This window comes from Crotalus tigris, unplaced genomic scaffold, assembly GCF_016545835.1.
Source record: "Crotalus tigris isolate CLP2741 ecotype Arizona unplaced genomic scaffold, ASM1654583v1 scf7180000018055.714482, whole genome shotgun sequence".
NCBI lineage: Eukaryota > Metazoa > Chordata > Lepidosauria > Squamata > Viperidae > Crotalus > Crotalus tigris.
Window position 1 is genome coordinate 493,329 of NW_024096798.1, and position 23,193 is coordinate 516,521.

The 23,193-nt window shown below is 43.7% G+C and overlaps 1 protein-coding gene across 4 annotated transcripts in view; it reads left to right on the plus strand.

The window, feature by feature from the left end:
• ABCC5 (ATP binding cassette subfamily C member 5) overlaps window positions 1-23,193 on the plus strand; it is an 80,998-nt gene that overhangs the window by 15,479 nt on the left and 42,326 nt on the right. For 2 of the 4 annotated variants that reach the window (XM_039347214.1, XM_039347216.1), the window contains exons 3-10: window positions 2,003-2,163; window positions 5,873-6,028; window positions 6,930-7,077; window positions 11,516-11,749; window positions 13,190-13,363; window positions 15,552-15,699; window positions 18,293-18,441; window positions 22,611-22,718. In XM_039347214.1, coding sequence (XP_039203148.1) covers window positions 2,003-2,163; window positions 5,873-6,028; window positions 6,930-7,077; window positions 11,516-11,749; window positions 13,190-13,363; window positions 15,552-15,699; window positions 18,293-18,441; window positions 22,611-22,718 — 1,278 coding nt within the window. Of the gene's footprint in view, window positions 1-2,002; window positions 2,164-5,872; window positions 6,029-6,929; window positions 7,078-9,006; window positions 9,239-11,515; window positions 11,750-13,189; window positions 13,364-15,551; window positions 15,700-18,292; window positions 18,442-22,610; window positions 22,719-23,193 lie in introns of those variants that run through there. The other 2 variants (XM_039347215.1, XM_039347217.1) reach the window with 2 other exon arrangements.

The following is a 23,193-nucleotide window of genomic DNA, read 5'->3' on the forward strand; positions in this document are numbered from 1 at the left end:
TCCAAGGTTTGAATCAGAGGCCATTGCAGGTAGTCCTTGACTTAGAGCCACAATTGGGACTGGAATCTCAGTCATTGAGTGAAGCAGTCCTCAAGTGAGATGCCAATGTGACTGGTTCAATCAGTGAGTGCAATCCCAGAACTCCTGATTGCGGTTGTTAAGCGATCTCACAGATTGTTTAGTGCAGAGGTCTCCAACCTTTCCGGGTTCACGGACCGGAGGGAAGGAGAGCAGCTTTAAAATTGGTGCACAGGCATGTATGTGCGCACACAGGGCCACACACTCTGGCACAGCACTAGCAGTCCCATTTGCGCATGCGGCATGCGTTGGCACTATGTGCAAGCATGAACAACTCTGCCCCCCCGTGGTGGCTAGTGGCCCGTTCACGCATATGCAAATGGGCCGCGCAACCCACCTGGGCTAGCGGCCCCTTCATGCATGCGCAAATGGGCCGCGGACATTTGCCCCGTGCTAGCATCCCCGTTTCTGCCTGCATACATGCTCAAATGAGGCCGCGGGCACTAGCATAAGTGGGGGGGGGAAATGCGCGCCACGTGTATGCGCACTGGCCAGCCATTTCCGTGGCCATTGGCTAAGAGCCCGAGGCCTGGGCCACGGCCCATAGCTTGGGGACCCCTGGTTTAGTGCACGGGTGTCAAACTTGCCACGTCACATGACGTGTCGCAGTGTATTGTGACTTTTTTCGTATTGAGCTAGGGTGGGTGCGGCGTCCAAATAATGCAACCGGCCTGCGGGCCAGGAGTTTGACACCCTTGGTTTAGTGGATAGATCAAAAAGGTTGCCTGCCAAAGGATTCAGGTCCTCATGGAGCTGAAGTCATCTGGACAGGCAGCTCTTTGAGAATAAAAGGGCTGCCTGCACGAAGATTTCAGCTCTGTGTGGAAATGAAATCCTCCTTTTATGCAGCCTTTTTGCTCTGAAATGTTCCTGTAGCCCGCTGAAGGATTTCTGTTTCACTTTGTTCACAGAGGAGAAAGGTTTTGGGAGCCTGCAGGAATGGAGCTGAAATGTTCAGGATTTCAGCTCTCTTCTTGTGGCTTGCCAAAGAGTTTCCCCTCTCCTTTTGATTTCCTGATTTAAATCCTTTCAGAGGCTGTAGAAACGGAACTGAAATCCTGAACAATCCTTCAGCCTGGGAAGGATTCAGCTCTTCTCCATTTCCTCCACTTGCAATCTTTCCTGCTGGCTTCCCCATTGATTTTTTGGGGAAGCCAGCAGAGAAGTTTGCAGATGGTAATCACATGATTGTGAGATTTTTTATTTATTTATTTATGAGACTTATATACCGCTTTAAGTGCAAGCACTCTCTAAGCGGTGTACACCAGTAAGCAATGTGTGTGTGTGTGTGTGTGTGTGTGTGTGTATATGTGTGTGTGTATATATACATATACATATACATATACATATACATATACATATACATATACATATACATATACATATATATATATATATTTATATTTATATTTATATTTATATTTATTTATTTATTTACATTGCCCCCAACAATCTGGGTCCTCATTTTACCTACCCCGGAAGGATGGAAGGCTGAGTCAACCTTGAGCCGGTGAGATTTGAACCGCTGACCTGCTAAACACAGTCAGCTAAAGTGGCCTGCAGTACTGCACTCTTAACTGCTGCGCCACACTCGTAAATGTAAAACAGAGAGAAAGCACCTGCAGCCCCCAACACATTGTATTCTGAAAGCAAGGAAGGAATCCCATTCCATCATATTTTTGCCACGGGTTGATGCCTCTAAAGAGCTTGCAGGTAATTTTAACTTTAGCTGTTTGTTTCCCGGGGTCCTTTGAGATGGAGCCTTCCTGGCAACGTTGCTCATCCATCAATTAGCCAATCAGTTTGGAAGTACTAGGGGTTGGACCCGAATGCCTTGTGATATTTAGGATTCAAGTAAGATCTCGGGGACACAGCAAGCTTTTTCGTTAATACCTGAGGTTTTAACGCTGCACTTTCTGTCAAGCAGGTGGACTGCCAAGATGCCTTGGAGACAGCTGCCCGGGCGGAAGGCCTACCTTTGGAGAGCTCCGCAGAGTCTCACCGACGAGTGCTGGATGAAGAGCATCCCAAAGGGAAATACCACTATGGCCTCAATCTGATGAAACCCATCCGGACTACTTCCAAGTATGGCTTTCTTTAAGCGAGCTGCAAGAGGCAGCTGGTTTTTAACCGGGAATGCCTAGCTCAGCGGTGGCGAACCTATGGCATGCGTGCCAGAGGCGGCACTCGGAGCCCTCTCTGTGGGCACACCTGCCGTTGCCCCAGCCTTGCCTCCTCCCATGACCCCCTCCTCACCAGCAGCCCCCCTGGAGGAGAGTCGCCCCCGAGCATGGCCCACACAGAGCAGTCCAGCCAAGGACATGGCAGCCAGGCAGCGTAGACAAGACTGTGCCCTCACACACCATCGCGCACAGTTGATGCTGCAGGGCGCGGGCAGAGAGCATAGCCGCAGTGATGCTGCTGGGCTCCCTGGGCGATCTGTGGTGGGCTCTGGAGGCGGTGAGTGGCCCTGAGAGCAGGCGGGGTGGGGGCGGGGCAGGGGGCGGAGCCAGTTTTGGGGCACTCGGTCTCTAAAAGGTTCGCCATCACTGGCCTAGCTGAATGGAAGTCTGTGTGAAAACAATGGAATCTTTCTTTCAGAATACAGGCAGTCCTCAATTTATAACAATTCATTTAGCGACCGTTCAGACTTAACAACGGCACTGAAAAAAAGTGACTTGTGGCCATTTTTACACGTAACGACCGCTGCAGCATCCCCAGGGTCACGTGATCAAAATTCAGAGGCTTGGTAATGGACTCATATTTATGACGGTTGCAGTGTCCTGGGGTCATGTGATCCCTCTTTGCAACCTTCTGATCAGCAAACTCAGTTGGGAAGCCAGATTGACTTAACAACCGTGTCACTAACTTAACAATTGCAGTGATTCACTTTGCAATTGTGGCAAGTAAGGTTGTAAAACGGGGCAGGACTCGCTTAACAACTGTCTCGCTTAGCAAAAGAAATGTTGGGCTCAAATGTGGTCATAAGTCCAGGACTACCTGTATAGGGTCATGGGCAAGGACTTAGAACAACTCCATGAGCAGGGTGAAAGTACTTTATTGTTGTTCTCCTATTTTACAAGAATCTTGCCGGATCGACTACGTTCTCTTGGGAACAGACAAAGATCCCGAAGGTGCTTTTCCAAAACGCAATTAGACTTTCTTAAGTTTCGCTTCTCATCCAAGAAACTTCTTCAGTTCTTGGATGAGAAGCAGAACGTTTTCAAGGGAAAAAACCCAAGAAAGTCCAGTTGCCATTTGGAAAAGCACCTTTGGGACAACCCATCACCTGGATGATTGACAGTCTCCATAGACAGTGTTATGGTTCTGACAGATGAAACTGTTCAAAGAACTTCGAGGCATTGTTTACCTTAAAGAATCTTTATTTGAGGAGCATAGCATCGGCACTAAGACAATCGAAGCCAAAAACTGGATTTCCCCCCCTCCCCTGAGTACATAGTATCAAAGCATAATTCCCTCTTCCAATTAACAGTCATAAATCACATTCTCCAATTAATTTGATATGCAGGCTTCCCCTCCAGTTCTCCAGCCCAACCAATTCTTATCATCTCTTATTTCAATAACCTTGGTTCACACACTAGGTTCAGTCATGTTATGTCTAGCTAAACTCTCGTGCACATTCCTCCCCCTCCAGCATCATCTAACCCAGTGATTCTCAACCTTTCTAATGCCGTGACCCCATAATACAGTTCCCCATGTTGTGGTGACCCCCAAGTGGGTGTGGCCACCAATAAGAGGGAGTAGGACAGCTAGGGAAAAGGGAAAAAATGGCAGACAGCGTGGTTTGGTGACCCCCGTGAAATGGTCATTCGACCCCAAATGGGGTCCCGACCCACAGGTTGAGAACCACTGATCTAACCCTAACTCTAAGAGTAAAAGCATAAGAAGAAAATGGTTGCATCTCCATCTGTTGTCAAAGCAAGAACATCTGATGTTAGCAGTGTTGACAGACAGACAAAAACTTGGTCTAGCCTGTGTCACTTCCTCCTACGGACTGACTCTTAGCTCCCGTCTCTATTTGAGCTGAAAATTCCACCACATATAGGCCAGGTTCCATATAATAATAATAACAACAACAACAACAACAACAATAATAAATTTGGAAGGGACCTTGGAGGTCATCGAGTCCAACCCCCTGCTCAGGCAGGAAACCCTACACCATTTCAGGCAAATGGCTGTCCAGTCTCTTCTTAAAAACTTCCAGTGTTGGAGCATTTATCACTTCTGGAGGCAGGTTGTTCCACTGGTTAATTGTTCTCACTGTCAGGAAGTTTCTCCTTAGTTCTAGGTTGTTTCTCTCCTTGATTAGTTTCCATCCGTTGCTTCTTGTCCTGCCTTCAGGCGCTTTGGAGAATAGCTTGACTCCCTCTTCTTTGGGGCAGCCCCTGAGATACTGGAACACTGCTATCCTGTCCCCCTTTGTCCTTCTCTTCATTAAACTGGACATACCCAATTCCAGCAGCCGTTCCTTATATGTTTTAGCCTCCAGTCCCCTAATCATCTTTGTTGCTCTTCTCTGTACTCTAGTTCTAGAGTCTCAACCTCTTTTTTATATCGTGGTGACCAAAACTGGATGCAGGATTCCAAGTGTGTATGGTTTATGGGCTAAACCACTACAGCTTATCTTCTACAGTCATAAATGGCAAAAAGCTCTGTATTGTGCCTCCAAACAAAAATAATTTGATGCATATAAAGCACTAAGCAAAAAAAAATAAAGCAGCTGCTTTCTGATTTTGTTCAGCGTATACAAAACTATAAAAGCTACGTATATAAAACTGGTTCATACATCATGTTAAGCTATAGTCCTCAACTTACAACCACAACTGAACCCAAAATTTATGCTGCTAAGTGAGAAATTTGTTAAGGGCGTGTTGCCCCCCTTTTACAACTTTTCTTGCCACATTTGTTAAGTGAATCACTGCAGCTGTTAAATTAGTCACACGGTTGTTAAGTGAATCTGGTTTCCCCATTGACTTTGCTTGTCAGAAGGTTGCAAAGGGGGATCACATGACCCCCAGGACACAGCGTCATAAATGTGAGTCAGTTGTCAAGTATCCAAATCACACGACCGTGGGGGTGTTGCAACGGTCATAAGTGTGAAAAAATCATTGTAAGTCACTTTTTTCAACGCTGTTGTAACTTCGAACGGTCGCTAAGCGAAGTGTTGCACGTCGAGGACTACCTGTATTCCTTTCCTGTGTAAAAGGATATCACCCAATGGGCCAAGGGTACCCATTGTGTATGTATTTGTGATGAGCTGTGGGGAAGGTGGGCTGTAGCCCTGGAAGACCCCTTCCACTCTTTCATGAATCAGACTAACTTGCCTTTGATGATTTCAACAGAAATGGAAGGATATTTCGATTCCCACTATGGATGAATGGCTACAAAAGTTGATGGAGTTAGCAGAGATGGCTAAATTGACTGTTTTGTTGTAAGTCGAGGATTACCTGTACACCGTGGCCACTTTTAAGATGTGTGGACTTCAACTCCCAGGATTCCCGAGCCAGCATGGCTGACTGGGAAATTCTGGGTGTTTGAAGACCACACATCTTAAAGTGGACATAGTTGAGGAGCATTGATATAGTTCAGGGGTCTTCAGACTTGGCCCTTTTATGACTGAGCACGCCTGGCTCAGGAATTCTGGGAGTTGAAGTCCAGAAGTCACAAAAGAGCCAAGTTTGAAGATCCCTGATATAGTTTTAACTCAGACATCAGCTCTGACAAAATGCACACTTCAGCCTTTAATGTTTCCTCTTTCTTCCTGTTCTTTTAGGCATCAGCACCCAATTGACAATGCTGGTTTGTTTTCCTACATGACATTTTCTTGGCTTTCTCCTTTGGCAAGACTAGCCTACAAGAAAGGAGAACTGCTGACTCAAGATGCGTGGTCTTTGTCGACTCACGAGTCTTCCGGGGTTAATTGTAGAAGGTATGGAATTAATCTCTTCCCCAAGGACCACTTCATATTGGCTCAGAGACTTGTATACGGGAACTCCCATAATTAAATTCCATTTTTTTCCTTCATAAATCTGGGCAGTGTTGACATGCAGGCTTCATTGTTTCCCCAGGATTTCAACACCTGCATTTCTACTTGTCTGCATTCAGCTCCTGCCTGAATTTGCTGAGTCCAACCAGCATTTCCTGTTGCTTTCTTAATCCATGTTGCCATTTTGTTAGGTTTAACATCCTCGGCATATACATTCCTTAGCAAGGATTTGATCGACAGTAACTGTATCTGCTTCTTCCTTCCGTCCCAGGCCCTCCATCCAAAAATACTGGTAGTCCTTGACTTAACAACAGTTAGTTTAGTGACTGTTCAAAGTTACGACGACATTGGAAAAAGTGACACAGGGCCATTTTTCACAAATACGGCATTGCAGCATCCCTAGGATCCAAATTGAGATATTTGGCAACTGATTCATATTTATGACGGTTGCAGTGTCCCGGGGTCATGTGATCCCTTTTTGCAAAGTCAACAGGGACACCAGATTAAAGCTAGCCGGCCTGCTATGGATGTTATCCTCATGAGGTTGAAATCAAATAATTGTGTTTGAACAGTAAAAAAAAAAAACCCTGGTTCTTCATTTACTCAGTGCCTCCATAAGAACAACTCATTGTTTCCAGTAAAAGGCACTGATTCTTTGGAATTATAAAGCTCATGTACATATATTAATATTAATCACCTTAGTCTTAGAGAAAATCCTTTTTTTAAAAAAAGAACATTTGATAAAGAGATTTAAAAAAAGAAAAAGAAAAATACTTATTTCCTGGCTTCTAGGTAGGTAGAAAGATTGCTTGGATGTACTGTATGTGGTTTTATGTTCTTCCAGATTGGAAAGACTTTGGCACCAAGAGTTACATGACTGTGGACCAGACGATGCCTCCCTTTGCAGAGTCGTGTGGAACTTCTGTCGCACTAGGCTCATCATTTCCATTATGTGTTTAATGGTCACACAACTCGCTGGCTTCTGTGGACCAGTAAGTACAATCCATCCTTTATCTTACATCCAGACTGGCCTCTATCCCGCAGCCAGTGCTAATGTCTTCAGGATACGTTGTGGAGAATCTTTTAGATGTTGTGATTAGTTAGAAATTTGCCTTGCAGCTTGCAGAGAAGAAATAGGTCTTCCAGCTGCAAGAATCCTAAGACTTTCAAGCTTACCTTTCCTTCCTTCCTTCCTTCCTTCCTTCCTTCCTTCCTTCCTTCCTTCCTTCCTTCCTTCATTCCTCCCTCCCTCCCTCCCTCCCTCCTTTCTCTTTTTCTTGCTTTTTGTGTGCCTATAGTTTTATTGCTTGTTTTCAGTGGCTATAGCTGGAGAAGAGTGGGCAAGGAACTTTCCTGGGCTAAATCTACAGTTATCTACGAATAAAGTCCTAAGTTATTTGTTTGGCTCTCTTTTTCGAAGAAGTGGAACTGAAATGGTGGTGACAACGTTACGTTTTAAGAGGAACCAGGGTTCATAGGAGTCGATAGAGCTAGCGTTGTTCAACTTAAGTGAAAATGCAGTTGGGCAGGTACCAGTGGCATAATTAGATTTGCTTCTAGCAGTGTTGGTTGATGAAGAAAAGCGTGTAACCTAAGTTTTCATATTCACAGCAATTTTTTTTTGTCCCCCGCCTGTTTGTTGCACCTGCCGTGCCAAATTTACTCTTTGACATCTTGACTAAATCTATTCTCTACACATTTCCCTTGAGGAGTAGGAGCAGTGTTATTGCTTTGTAGTACACATTTCATTGTGGTGATAAACGGGAAGGTTCAATGCTCTGGGTAAGTACAGCTGAGGTTCATGTTGAAACAGTTTTGTCTTCTGTCTCTTAAAAATAAAAATAAAAAAAAAACCCCAACCCAATCCTATCCCATCCTTAAATCTGAAAAGTTTGCTTGCATTTCTTATTAAGAAGGAAATAAATCGTGTTTCTTGGTCTTTGTTAAACTGTTGTTGTAATGGGAACAAAAGCTCTCACGAGCCGTTTTCGCTGGATATGCTTTTTGATAAGAATGAGGTTTAACTGAACTGGTTCCTCCAAGAAGAGCTTCTGTCATTGTTTCACTACAGAGTCCCGTGGATGCTCCCAACGCCTAGCAGAGGGTGAGCAGGCAACTCAATTGTTACCTTTGTTTTACACAGTTTCTACCCATCTGAAATACAGGAGAAGAAGGAAGAAGTAGCAGGCAGTCTGCCCTGAATTGGGATATACGCAGTTATTTGTATGCATCCTCCATTGTCCAGGAATTTTACATAACTTGAAAGACCGCCCAGATTAATTCGGAGTACGAAGGGGAATTTCTTACCTTTACCCTTTGGCGCTGACAGAAATTTCTGTGGGTTGGTTCGCTTTGCTTTTTGATCCAAGCATATATTTTCACGTCCAACAGATGCCTGGGGAAAAAAAAAACCCTCAGCTTTCCCCCTTTGCATTGCTAAATAAAAGTGAATTTGGGGTTTTGTTTTTTTATTTTTTATATTTTTTATTTTGCAAACGACCATTCACATCTTCAGGTCCGGAAACCTAGAGCTCTAGCAGGAAACAGCTGACTGGGCTCGTCGAAATTCTTGGGGTTAGTAATGCCTAAAAACAAAACAAAAAGTGCTGCTGTTCCTAAGCTCCTTGGGTATCCAGACTTGCAAAAAAAAAAAAAAAAAGTAGCATCAGGAATTTCTGCTCTGCTATCTGGTTTGTCCCACAGCCTACCGAGACATCTTAGATTCTTTTAACGGCCCTCCGAATCAGCACGACATTCTTATTTATTTATTTATTTTTTTAAAAAGGAGTCTCCTGTACATTTGCTGCTGAACAGGTCACCTTTTTCAAACTCCACGGGGACGTGGACTTTTTCCTTGGAAAGCATTGTGCAAAGGGTCCCCCTTTGCAGAGGGCGTTGTGGAATGGGGGAGGGGGGGGAAGGGGCCGGACCGGTGGGGGAGAGCTGTTTTTAAGGTAAGCCTCCCGTTCTTCCACGTTCATTCCAGCCACCGCTTGTTTTTTCGGCTCTAAAAGGCTGGAGGTGAGTCGGGAGAGTGTCCTCTGTAGTGGAGCCAATGACAGAAGCTGTTCTTTAGCATTTCCAGGATGGCTGTATTCTGCGATCAGAATGAGACAGTCAAGCTGGGCAGAATCCCAAGCGCCAAGACGGAAGGTAAGGTGACGTTTATTTGTGGGAATGTTTACGACAGCCAGGGCAGCTTAGGGCAGCTACTATACCATGAGTGGTTTTCAGGAATAGCCTTCAGGGGTGTAATTTCCTACTCTTCTGCTAGTTTTGGGTTACTGTTATGTTTTTAAACGGAAACCGTATGCTGGTTGTTCCCCTCACGATTTTAACCAGAACAGTGTTTTTTTTAAGATTGCATATATTGTTTCTTTTTCCTTTTTTAATCTTTCTGCCCTTGCTTTCTTTAACTCTGTAACAACAAGAACAAAAAATCCCCAAACAACCCTTAAGCCTCCTTGTTGTTCTTCCCTGGAGAGCTCTTACTTTCTAGTTATTATGGTAGAAGAGAGTTCCTGCTGATGTTGCAAATATTATCCCTATTTCTTCCTGTACCGAGTTGGTTTGTGAAAAAATGTTGGCAGCCCTTGTCAGCGTGTGGGGTCGTAGGTTGTGAAAGTAGAGCACCAAAGGGTTATTCACGCTGCCAGTGACTTAATTTCAGCGGATGGATTGGATCCCAGACCACAATCTTGTTGCTGAATAGTGTCAACCAGCCAATATAAGCCAATGGTGGCTCGGATGGAGAGAAAGTAAAGTCAAGCAATGGAGGAACAAACTGGCACAGTGTAACCTTGGAATCTGCGCTCCTGTACTGTGATCGGAAATTTGCTTGAGGTTCTCTCTCTGTCGTTCTCTTTTTTTTGGCTCGTTTTGTCCGTTTTTGGACCCCTTTGGGCACATGGTGGATGTTCAGCTGTTGACAGGTGCCCATGAAAACTCAGGGGAGGAATCCTACCGCCGAGTGAATTCAGAATCCGCCACCTTGGGACTTGCTCGTGGTCCTTCTTCACTTTTTAACTTGGTCCTGAGCCTCCGCTGCTCACTTGAGAAGCCTGGGGTGCACCCGTTGTTGCCTAGAACATTGATTTACAAAGCCAGTTGTAGCCGTGGGGACTTCCTATAGACTCTGGAAATTCACCCCAAGCGTCTCCAGCCTTTTGCATTTTTCTGATGATTAAAGAACCTTTAAGCTCCAGAATTTGTAGATGTCCTTATTGTTGGAAACGCGTCGTGCAAAAATCGTCCCGTCTAGCCAAGCTGTATTAAACCAAAAAGGGGAAACACATCTGGCCACGGAGATCATTAGCCACCAATGTATCCCTCCTCTTTGGACTTTGTGAACCAATACTCGTCCTGCTTTCTTCCCTGTAACATTTAATTTTTTTGTGTCTTTGCCAAATGTGAGCTCGATTTTGTGTTGGACGCTCGAGTTGGATTCAGGCTTTGTGTAACCTTTAGTTGTGCATGCTGATTGTACGTTCTTCCACGGTACCTTTCTTTTCTTTCATACAAGTGTTTGTGACATGCTACTGCTCACTTTTCATAAGATGCTACTGGTTTTTTTTTTTTTTTTTTTACAAATAAAAAGTTTCCTGCTTCCTTTTTATTAGTACTTAATATTGCTCATGAATCTGAGTTGTAACAGACCGCACTGTCCTTTCGGCCAATGCACGTGAGTGGGGGAATTTGTGGCCTGGGGCCTGTTTTTCTCTTTTTGCAGGTGGTGTTTTGAAATTGTGATTCCTGAGGTAAAATTGTTTTTGTCTTTAAAAGGAGGGAGGCTGGGATGGGAGATGAGGGTTGAGGGCTGGTGTTTGTTTGTTTGTTTTTTAAAAAAATGGTATCGCCTGATTTGATTTCTTTTTTCTTTTCCTGCTTGTCCTTTTCTTTACTTTTAAACTGCTGATGTTTAATTTTCAGGAATGTTTTGCAAAATGTCCTTCTCACACTCCTCTTCCCCAGTTCAACTGTAGGTACATTTGTTCCTTTTTCTCAAATAAGCACGTTTGAAAGAAAGAATTAAAAAAAAAAAAAGGTCTGATGTTTGTAATACGCTCAAGTTTTTGCATAAAGTACACCTTATTGTAAAATTGACAGCGATGATGAATTGTTTCCGCTAACCTCTCTCAGGCTTATGTTAAGTTAGACAATGTATGAAGGAGCAGCAACGGGGGTGGCATAAAGAATTGGACGATTTCAAATTATTCCGCATTGCCTGATAACGCTTGATTCCCTTTGGGAGATTCAGCAGGCTGCAATAACTGCAGCTCTTCCCTCTCGGAAGCCTTCCGATGAATGATAAAAATTCCTACCTGAAAGTCAAACAGCTCCTTTTTTCTAACTTAACATAAAAAAAAAAATAATTGAATGGTTCCTCTGACACGCTAGGATGTTCATGCAGTGTTGCCTTTCTCCCTGTAGGCGTTTATGGTGAAACAGCTCCTTGAATACACTCAGCAAACGGAACCCAACCTGCAATACAGCCTGTTGTTACTTTTTGGCCTCTTAATAACGGAAATAGTGCGTTCCTGGTCTTTGGCGCTAACGTGGGCTTTAAACTATCGCACTGGGGTCAGGCTGCGTGGAGCTATCCTTACAATGGCTTTCAAGAAAATACTCCGACTGAAAAATATCAAGGAGAAATCTTTGGGCGAAGTAAGTGGACAGGGTGGGAGGTGTAGAACAGGGGCGCCAAACTCAATTTCATTGAGGGCCGCATCAGCATTGCGGTTGCCCTCAGGGGGCCGGGTGGGTGTGGCCAGGATGGGTGCAGCCTACTGGGTGGGCATGGATGGAGTGGGTGTGGCCTATTGGATGGGTGTGGCCAGCTCTACAACGTTCGTGTCAAGGTTGCCTGTGGGGGCCTGGGCAGGAGTGAGACAGATCTGAGGGTCTCTGGCGGGGTGGGGGGTGGGACCAGGGCAAGTGCCAAGGCATGGTCCACTGGAGGAGCCTCACTGTTCCTCTCAGGCCATGCAGGGGGTGGGGGCTTATGGAGCTAAGACTGAATACGTTTCAGCATAGATGACCACCACAAAATTGTACATTGGCTCCTGGCCAGGGCCAAGGCAGAGGGAGGCCGTTCCCTCACTGTTTCCAGGATGGCTTCGCAGGCCACGTGAAACCACTTCGTGGGCCGCATCCGCCCCCTCCCCGGGCCTTGTGTTTGACATGTCTGGTGTAGAAGGACAGACTGAAGTGGAAGGTGGGGTTAAACATGTCATCGCTTTGGAATCCTTGTGTTGCCATAAGAGACCTCATTAGTTGGCCTCCAACCTCTTGGGCGCCAGGGACCGATTCTGTGGAGGAAGGTTTTTCCACGGACCGGAAGGGGCGTGGTTTTGCATGCTGCCTGCATCCCGTGGATGGGGCTTCACTTGTTTCTGCAGCCTGGTTGCTGGCATGTTGCTGCCTGGTGCTGGTCCATGGACCAGGGATTGGGGACCCTGGTCTAAACAATATAGCAAATCTGTGGATGCTTTTTGTCCTCTACCCTTGATAATGATCACGCGAAGTGTTAATACCACTTTACAATGCTTTGGTAAGGCCACACCTGGAATATTGCATCCAGTTTTGGTCACCACGATGTAAAAAAGATGTTGAGACTCTAGAAAGACTGCAGAGAAGAGCAACAAAGATGATCAGGGGACTGGAGGCTAAAGCATATAAGGAACGGCTGCTGCAATTGGGTATGTCTAGTTTAATGAAGAGAGGGACGAGGGGGGACATGATAGCAGTATTCCAATATCTCAGGGGCTGCCCCAAAGAAGAGGGAGTCAAGCTATTCTCCAAAGCACCTGAAGGCAGGACAAGAAGCCACAGATGGAAACTAAATGAGAGAAGCAACCTGGAACTAAGGAGAAACTTCCTGACAGTGAGAACAATTAACCAATGGAACAACCTGCCTCCAGAAGCGGTGAATGCTCCAACACTGGAAGTTTTTAAGAAGAGACTGGACAACCATTTGTCTGAAATGGTGTAGGTTTCCTGCTTGAGCAGGGGGTTGGACTAGATGACCTCCAAGGTCCCTTCCAACATTATTATTGTTGTTGTTGTTATTATTATTACTATTAATTGGCACCATATATATTTCAGCTCATAAATGTCTGCTCCAATGACGGCCAGAGAATGTTCGAAGCTGCAGCTGTGGGTAGCTTGTTGGCTGGAGGTCCTATCGTTGCCATTCTTGGCATGGTTTACACGGTTGTCATTCTTGGACCAACAGGCTTTCTGGGTTCAGCTATTTTTGTCCTCTTCTATCCCGCCATGGTGAGTAGAAAACTTTCTGCTTAAAAGCCAAATCACTGAGTATTGAAATGGGCCAATATATTGTGAATATTTACAGTCGTGGCGAATATGATCAGGGTGAAGGTTCCTTCTCCGAGCTGGTGGGTTGGTTTCCAAATGTTTTGTTACTAGGCTAGGTAAAATCTTCAGCGGAGTTCAACTGAAGATGTTATCTACCCTGGTAACAAAACGTTGGGAAACCTGGCAGAGGGGGTGGGGGTCAGGTTGTTCACCAAAGCACCAGAGGGAAGGACGAGAAACAATGGTTGGAAACTGATCAAGAAGAGAAGCAACCTGGAATTAAGGAGAAACTTCCTGACAGTGAGGACAATCAACCAGTGGAACAGCTTGCCACCAGAAATCTTGGGCGCTCCATCGCTGGAGGTTTTTAAGAAGAGACTGGACAATCTGTCTGAGATGGTGTAGGATCTCCTACTTGAGCAGGGGGCTGGACTAGAAGACCTCCAAGGTCCCTTCCAGCTCTATTCTATTCTTCTGTTCTTCAACCCACCAGCTCAGAGAAGGAACCTTCACCCTCATTGTGAACATTGTTATTCATGTCACAGAAATTCAAAACACTCTCACAAATAACTGAGAAAAATTAATTGCCTAAGCAGACTATTAGTTCAACAAGGGAATACGGGACAGTGTTTTTGTTTTTTGTTTTGCTTATGTTACCGTATTCAGATGGATTTAATTTTTCTTCACTGTTGTGGTTGTGCTGAAATAGTTTTCAGGCCCCTGCTAGAGAAGCATGCAAGGAGTGTGTGCTTGTAAGGACCAAAATTAAGCTGCCGATCTGCACACCAGCAGGCAAATCTAGTTTTAAAAAAAATATCTCTTCATTCAAGGAAACGCCTGTGAAAATAATACTTTAAGCAACTTTAAGATGGTGGACTTTAATTCCCCAAATCCACCAGCTAGAATGCAAGATGTTCAACTTTCAAACTTCCCTAGCCAGGATGCTGGCTGGGGAATTCTTGGAGTTGAAGGCCATACAAAAAGTATTGTGTATTGTGAAACATTATTCTAGAGCAGTGGTTCTCAACCTGTGGGTTGGGACCCCATTTGAGGTCGAACAACCATTTCACGGGGGTCGCCAAACAACGCAGTCCACCATTTTTTTTCCCTTTTCCTTAGCTGTGCTACTCCCTTTTATTCTATTGGCTTTTGAAAGCCAATAGAATAGACTCTCTTGAATAGAGTCTAATTCTATTGGCTTTCAAAAGCCAATAGGAATTATCCAGGCTGTCTCTGCCCTGCTGAGCCTGCCAAAAGTCCCATTCTGCAAACGGTGCTGCACCAGTTAAGTAGTCCTCGACTTACGACCGGTTGAGTAGTACTCGACTTACGACCGGTTGGGGGTCGCGGCATTAAAAAGGTTGAGAAACACTGTTCTAGAGCAGGGGTGTCAAACTGCCGGCCCTCGGGCCGGACACGTCACAACGAAACCGCACCCACCTCATTGCCAGCCATGGGGGAAAAATTCCGATACGTCGCGCGACGTCACGTGTCGTTGTGAGTTTGACATGTCTGCTCTAGAGTATTGGCTAATTCATTTGATAGATGACGCTTTTCACACCTACAGTGTCCTCAACTTAACGACCACAATTGAGCCCAACATTTCTGTCGCTAAGCGAGACAGTTGTTAAATGAATTTGGCCCCGTTTTACACTCTTTCTTGCCACAGTTCTTAAGTGAATCACTTTCAGTTTTTAAGTTACTAACACGGTTGTTAAGTAAATCTGACTTTGCTTGTCTGAAGGTCACTCAAGGGGATCACATGACCCCAGGACACGGCAACCGTCCTAAATATGAGTCGGTTGCCAAGCGTCTGACTTTTGATCACGTGACCATGATGCCACAATGGTCGTAAGTGTGAAAAACGGTGATAAATCACTTCTTTCAGTGCCGTTGTAACCTTGAACGGCCATTAGCTGAACTGTTTGTAAGTCGAGGACTGCCTATATTGTTCGTTGGCTGAAGGAGCCTGCATCTTCTCTTATGCCAGTTTTTCTCAACCTTGACAATTTTAAGGCATGTGGACTTCAACTCCCAGAATTCCACAGCCAGCGTTGCTGGCTGTGGAATTCTGGGAATTGAAGTCCACATACCTTAAAATTGTCAAGGTTGAGAAACACTGTCTTATGCTGATTTCTTTCGATTCCAGATGTTTGCATCCCGGTTTACAGCGTATTTCAGACGGAAATGCGTGGCTGTAACTGATGAACGCGTCCAGAAAATGAATGAAGTGCTCAACTACATTAAATTCATCAAAATGTATGCTTGGGTGAAAGCTTTCTCTCAGACCGTTCAAAGTGAGTTTTCTGTTTCTTTATTGTCTTGTGTACAAGCCTCCCTTTGGCTTCCTCCGTGCCAGCAAAATGGCCGGACTATATAAAGAGTTTGTATTCTACTGCTGCTGCAGTTTGTCTGAAAGTTGAATCACGGCGACTGGATTTATTTTCTGGCTGGCTTGAGAGGTTTTCACTGGCCATCCAAGCAGCTTTTTCGGTCTCAGCAAGTTGGTTAAGAGAATCTGAGTAAGCCAAGAGTTGTTGGAATGTAAGCCAGCTCCTAAAATTCCTAGGAATGTTTCTTCACCAATCTCATGATTTCTTCCCCAAAGTGTATGGCAATATGTCAGGGAAGATTCTTAGTCATCGAGGTAGAATTATGTAAAAGTTGAGTCATGACAAATGGACTTGTTTTCTAGTTGGTTTTGGACATTTTGCTGCCCACCCAAGCGGCTTCTTCTTGGATGGGCAGTGAAACATCTCAGCCAACTCTACTTTCAGACAATTCTACCTGGATGACTTGAGAATCGTCATCAAGATTTCTTTGGTTTTTCTACTGTTACTACTGTTAAGAAATTAAAAGACACTTGCTCCTGGGGAGGAAAGCTATGGCAAATCTAGACAGCATACTAAAAAGCAGAGACATCATCCTGCCAACAAAAGTATGTATAGTCAAGGCCATGGTTTTCCCAGTTGCAATGTATGGCTGTGAAAGTTGGACCATAAGAAAAGCTGAGCGCTAAAGAATGGTGGCCTTTGAGCTCTGGTGCTGGAGAAGAGAACAGCTTGCCTCCAGAAGCAGTAAATGCTCCAACACTGGAAGTTTTTAAGAAGAGACTGGACAGCCATTTGTCCGAAATGGTGTAGGGTTTCCTGCCCGAGCAGGGGGTTGGACTAGATGACCTCCAAGGTCCCTTCCAACTTTACTACTTATTATTATTATTATTAAGACTCCTGCAAGTTCCTTGGACTGCAAGGCGATCAAACCGGTCAATTCTAAAGAGGTCAACCCTGACTGCTCTTTAGAAGGCCAGATCCTGAAGTTGAAACTCAAATACTTTGGCCACCTAATGAGAAGGAAGGACTCACTGGAGAAGAGCCTAATGCTGGGAAAGATTGAGGGCAATAGAAGAAGGGGACGACAGAGAATGAGATGGCTGGATGGAGTCCCTGAAGCAGTAGGTGTGAGCTTCAATGAACTCCAGAAGATGGTAGAGGACAGGAAGGCCTGGAGGAACGTTGTCCATTGGGTCGCGATGGGTCGGACACGACTTCGCAACTAACAACAACAACTGTTACTACATTTGCATGGCTATCCCAAAGGTGCTTTTTTCAAGAGGCAACGGGACTGTCTTGTTTTTCTTTGAAGATGTTTCACTTTTCATCCAAGAAACTTCTTCAGCTGAAGAAGCTTCTGGGATGAGAAGCAGAACATCTTCAAAGAAAAACAAGACAGTCCAGTTGCCTCTTTTTTTTTTTTTTTTTTTTGTCTTTTTTTTTTTTTTCCTGTTTAAAAAAGGTAGAAGAGCCTTTTTTGTCCATTTGTATATCTAAGACACCATTCCAGTCTCCCATTAAAATCACAGATCTATAGTCCAACAAAGTTATTTTCTGATGTAGTAACCTATAAAATTGCTCCTGTTGCTGGTTTGGTGCATACAACCCCACAATAAGAATTTTCTTGCCATATAAACCAAGTTCAAGCATAACATATCTTCCGTAAGGGTCTGATTCTAACAAGGTAGCGGATAAATTCTGTTTAACATAGATTACCACACCCCCTTTCTTCCCAGGGGCGGGAGATACAAAATGAGATCCCAAGCGAGGATTATTTAAATATTTTTGATCTTTAGCTGTAATATGAGTTTCTTGCAAGCAAATAATATCATTGTTATGTTGTTTCAAATAGTGGTAAATTTTTTTTCTCTTTTGAGGAATGTTTAATCCATTAACATTCCAGGACAGGAGCTTTGCCATCTCCCTTGGCCTTCAGCCTGGAGAAGATCCGCTCAAATTCTGCTGCTGATGAATATGTAGCAGAGCTTTTGGGTCTTGCTCCTCCCACCGGCACTGAAGCAATTTGCTGAGTAGATTCTTCAATTTCTTTTTCTTTTTCTTTTTTCTGTTGTTCTTTTTCTTTACGTTTATGTGCTGCACGGGTCATTCTCTGTTCTTTAACCTCTGGTTGAGACATCCATACCACCTGTCCAGCAGTCATCATCCCTGTACCTTCAGATTTCTGTTCCATCTCTTTATCACTCAAGACTTTATGCATCATGGGCAAAGGAGAGCCTGCTCCCAGGACCGTTTTATAAAATTCCTTAGCTTTAGCAGTTGCCTCTTGAAAAAGCATCTTTGGGACAACCATGACCTGGACGATAGAGGATCTCCATGGACATTTAATGACTAATCATAGATAAAACTGAGCTTGCATTTTTATCGCCAGGCAGGGCCAATTTGAATGCAGACCAATTTTTTTTAAATGTGTAAACCATGCTCCCTTTTGCATTTTCATTTTAGTCGGCTGCAAGTGTGGTTCCTGCAGATGACAAAACTGCGGTTAACATGGCAATTAACTTAACCTTCTGCTAATCACTTTGTCTTTTCTTCTCAGAAATCAGAGAGGAAGAACGCAAAATCCTGGAGCGCGCAGGATACTTCCAGAGTATCACTGTGGGAGTGGCACCCATCGTTGTAGTGATAGCTAGTGTGGTGACTTTCTCTGTTCATATGATCTTTGGCTATGATCTCACAGCAGCTCAGGTAATTTTGGGGGGCAGATGGTGTTCACTTCAGATACAGGAAGGGAATCCTAGTGGACCATCCCTTAAATAGGAGCCAGCAGTGTGTTGCAGCTGCCAAAAAAGCCAACACAGTGCTAGGCTGCATTAACAGGGATAGAATCAAGATCACGTGAAGTGTTAATACCACTTTACAATGCCTTGGTAAGGCCACACTTGAAATACCGCATCCAGTTTTGGTCACCACGATGTAAAAAAGATGCTGAGACTCTAGAAAGAGTACAGAGAAGAGCAACAAAGATGATCAGGGGACTGGAGGCTAAAACATATAAGGAACGGTTACTGGAATTGGGTATGTCTAGTTTAACGAAGAGAAGGACGAGGGGGGACATGATAGCAGTATCCCAATATCTCAGGGGCTGCCATAAAGAAGAGGGAATCAAGTTATTTTCCAAAGCACCTGAAGGCAGGACAAGAAGCAACGGATGGAAACTAATCAAGGAGAGAAGCTATCTAGAACTAAGGAGAAATTTCCTGACAGTTAGAACAAGCAGGGGGTTGGACTAGAAGACCTCTAAGGCCCCTTCCAACTTTTTATTATTATTGTTGTTGTTGCTGTTGTTGTCATTATTATTAATTATTATTGTTATTATTTTGGAAACTTGGGATCGTGGATGCTTTTCTCACATGCTCTGATCCAAATTTGCATACTGCTTTCCTGTGCCATGAAAAGTTGCTAGTGACAGGGTTAGTCCTACATAAAGATGCAGTTAATTATTGTAATGACCTAGGAAATAAACTGAACCTAGTAAAAATAAAAACTCCAGTACAATAGTAAGCTGTGATCAGCATCTGTGGTAGCATTTTGTATTTTTGATTGCAGTAGGTGTTAAGAAAAACTGGTATCTTTGCAGGACCCTGTTTTCTGTATTTTTTATTGTTTGAAGTAGACTTACCTTATGGCTTCTATAATATCTGAAAATAACAAAGAAAGAGCATCTATTTCTGCTAGAGGCATTTCATTGTTGCTCTATATTGATGGAGAAGTTGGATCTTTGTGCCAGAAAATGTAGTTTGGTGTGCAATATTCTTAAATTAAAAAGGAATTGGACTGTTGGCTCTTCAAAAAAAACCTCCTATGCTGCAGTATTCATGTTTCATGAAAATCCTCCATGGGATAGCTGCGTGTCATACTTGTTATAATTGGGGATTAAAACAAGTCCAGCTATGTTCTTTCTCTTATTAATGGTTTTCAGGAAGAATGAAAAACATCTGGGTCACCTGAGTGATATCGGCTTTCTTTTGTTCCTGTTAGCACAGTGATGGCGAACCTATGGCACGCGTGCCAGAGGCGGCACTCGGAGCTCACTCTGTGGGCACGCGTGCTGTCGCCCCAGCCCCGCCTCCCCCCGCAGCCCCCTCCTCACCAGCAGCCTCCCTGGAGGAGAATCGCCCCTGGGTGCGGCCCACACAGAGCAGCGTAGCCAAGGACATAGCCGGGCAGCAGGGACATGACTCCGCCCTCGCACCCCATAGCCTGCAGATGATGCGGGGTGTGGGCGGAGGGCGTGGCTGCCATGGTGCTGCAGGGCTGCCTGGGTGATCTGCTGCGGGCCATGGAGGTGATGCGTGTCCCTGCAGGTGGGCGGGGCAGGGGGTGGGTGGGAGCGGAGCAGGCAGGGTGGGAGGCAGAGTGGGGGCGGGGGGGGGAGTTTTTGGGCACTCGGTCTCTAAAAGGTTCGCCATCACTGTGTTAGCAGTTGATATACTTTCCTTCAGAAAGTATTCAGACCCCCATCACTTTTGTCAATTAGGTTGTGCTGCAGTCTGATTCTACAGTTGTTGAAATTCATTTTTTACCCCGTTGATCTACACTCAGTATCCCATTAATGCCAAAATGAAAATGGCATTTGAAAAATGTCTGTAAATTTATTAAAAAGAAAAAAAAAGCTCTGAAAGGTCACATTGGCATAATTATTCAGATCCTTTGCAACCACACTTGAAATTTAGCCTCCCATTTCTTTTGATCGTTGCTGACATATTTCTACATTGTGATTGGAGTCGACCTGTGGTAAATTAAATTGATTGGACATGATTTGGAAAGGCACACACCTCTCTGTGTAAGGCCTCACATCTGACAATGGGTACTGTTAGCAGAGCAAAAGCTATGAGGTCAAAGGAACTGCCTGTATACCTCAGAGACGGGGTTATTGCAAGGCACAGATCTGGGGAAGGCTATAGTAAAATTTCTGCTGCACTGAAGGTTCCTAAGAGCACGGTGGCCTCTATAATTCTCAAACGGAAGAAGTCTGGCACAACCAGGGCTCTTCCAAGAGCTGGTCGCCTGGTCAAACTGAGCGATCGGGAGAGAAGGGCTTTAGTAAGAGAGGTGACCAAGAACTTGACTGAGCTCCAGAGATCCTATGAGGAGATGGGACAGAGTTCTAGAAGGACAACTCCTCACTGCAGTCTTCCACCAATCTGGGCTTTATGGCAGAGTGGCTAGACCAGGGGGTCTTCAAACTTGGCTGCTTTAAGACTTACGGACTTCAATTCCCAGAATTCCTCAGAATTCAATTTTTTTAAAAAAATAAATTTGCAGGCATTTCTAAAATTATGTTTTCACTTTGTCATGATAGGGTACTGAGTATAGATTTATGAGAGAAAAAAAGAGATTTTCTTTTTTTTTCTTTCTTTTTTTAATAAACAATTTTTATTGGTTTTCCATTTTACACCAACAGAAACTTAAGAGCCAGCGTGTAGATATGGTGGTCAATTACAAAAAAAAAATAACATTATAAATATACAATTCACACAATGTTTCTTAAAATTTCCCTATCTATCTATGTAGAATATTATAATCAAATAGATTCAAATAAATTCATTCATTAATATATCTAAATATAAGTTTCCTTAATCAATAGGAACTTTCAACCGCTCAATATAATAATCAAATTAGTACAATCCTATCACCAATTCATTCATTAATATATCACTATATATAAATTAAATGCTTAAATCAAAACTAACACTCTCTGTTTAAATTATTGTAATATCAATACATTTCTAACACAAATTTTCATTAAAGATATCACTGAATATGAATTTCATTAATCAATAAACATTTGCAAAAGCTCCTTATCTATCCCAAAAATCCTGTTTTAAACTTTATTAATTTTTCAAATATTTAAATTTAAACTAACCTATTTATTTTACTATTCAGGGACCCCAAATTTCTCTTATTTAAACACATTAGCTCCAAAAATAAGTTCTTACATTTCTCAGCTATATTTCTATTCTTTTTCAATAATTCTCCAATTATTAATTCCATCTCGTTCCAAAAAAGAAAAAACAAACAGACACATACACACAGAAAAACCCCACATATTCTTATTATACTACAATATTAAGTTCTAGATCAGTGGTTCTCAACCTGTGGGTCGGGACCCCATTTGGGGTCGAACGACCATTTCACGGGGGTCGCCAAACAACGCAGTCCGCCATTTTTTCCCCCTTTTCCTTAGCTGTGCTACTCCCTTTTATTCTATTGGCTTTTGAAAGCCAATAGAATAGACTCTCTTGAATAGAGTCTAATTCTATTGGCTTTCAAAAGCCAATAGGAATTGTCCAGGCTGTCTCTGCCCTGCTGAGCCCGCCAAAAGTCCCATTCTGCAAATGGTGCTGCACCAGTTGAGTAGTCCTCGACTTACGACCGGTTGAGTAGTCCTCGACTTACGACCGGTTGGGGGGGGGGGTCACAGCATTAAAAAGGTTGAGAACCACTGTTCTAGATCATTATTATGAAATGGTCTAGAAAAAAAAGATTTTCAACAATGAGGCTGCAGCATAACAAAATTGGCAAAAATGAAGGGCGGGGGGGGGGGCTCTGAATATTTTCTGAATGCAATGTAATTATTTATTCTACAGAAAGAGTGCAGAAGTACAGTCAGGTTTTGGCTTTGTCCTCAAAACAGTGACAACGCAAAAAGCTTGGAACTTCCAGAGGAAAACATAATTTCCTTTTCTTGCTTCCTTCAATCCATTTCAATGCACTCTGTAGAATTTTTTATTTTTTTTTTTAAACCTGGATGAATACTATCACTGTTGCCGAATAGCTATAAATTCTTGGATTTACACAGGGCTTCTTACTGCTGCTGCAGTCAAAAATGCTTGTTTCCTTCTGTGTTTCAGGCTTTTACGGTGGTGACAGTCTTCAACTCCATGACTTTTGCTTTGAAAGTCACCCCGTTTTCTGTGAAGTCTTTGTCTGAAGCTTCCGTTTCGGCTGACAGATTTAAAGTAAGTTACCCCTGCCTTGTCGTGTTTTACTATTTGGTTGGGTCCTTTTGCAGATTCTGAAATACTCGCGCATTAAATCTCTTGCTGCCTTCATCGCTCTGTTCTCACCATAAGGAAGGAGCATGATCTAAACACCCTGAAGTTCTATTTGTCAAAGTGGCCATTTTGCAGTACAATAGTAACATCTCTAACGTTAGTAATTGATTGCATTCAGTTGACTACCAAGTCAGAGAGAGGATAGGGCTGCAGGATTTAAATCAATTTGAAGCATGGTAATGAAGCATGATACACACGCATGCAGAACCTCGCAGAATGCAACCTATAGCATGCCTTACGACAGCTTATAATATCAAATTCCTTGGCAGTGATTTTCATTTTTTTAAAAAAAGTTTTCCATATTTGCTTGTCTACAGTAGAACTCCTGTGAGTCGCTGAAGATTTTAGCATGCACAGTTCATTCAGAGGGAAAGCTGGT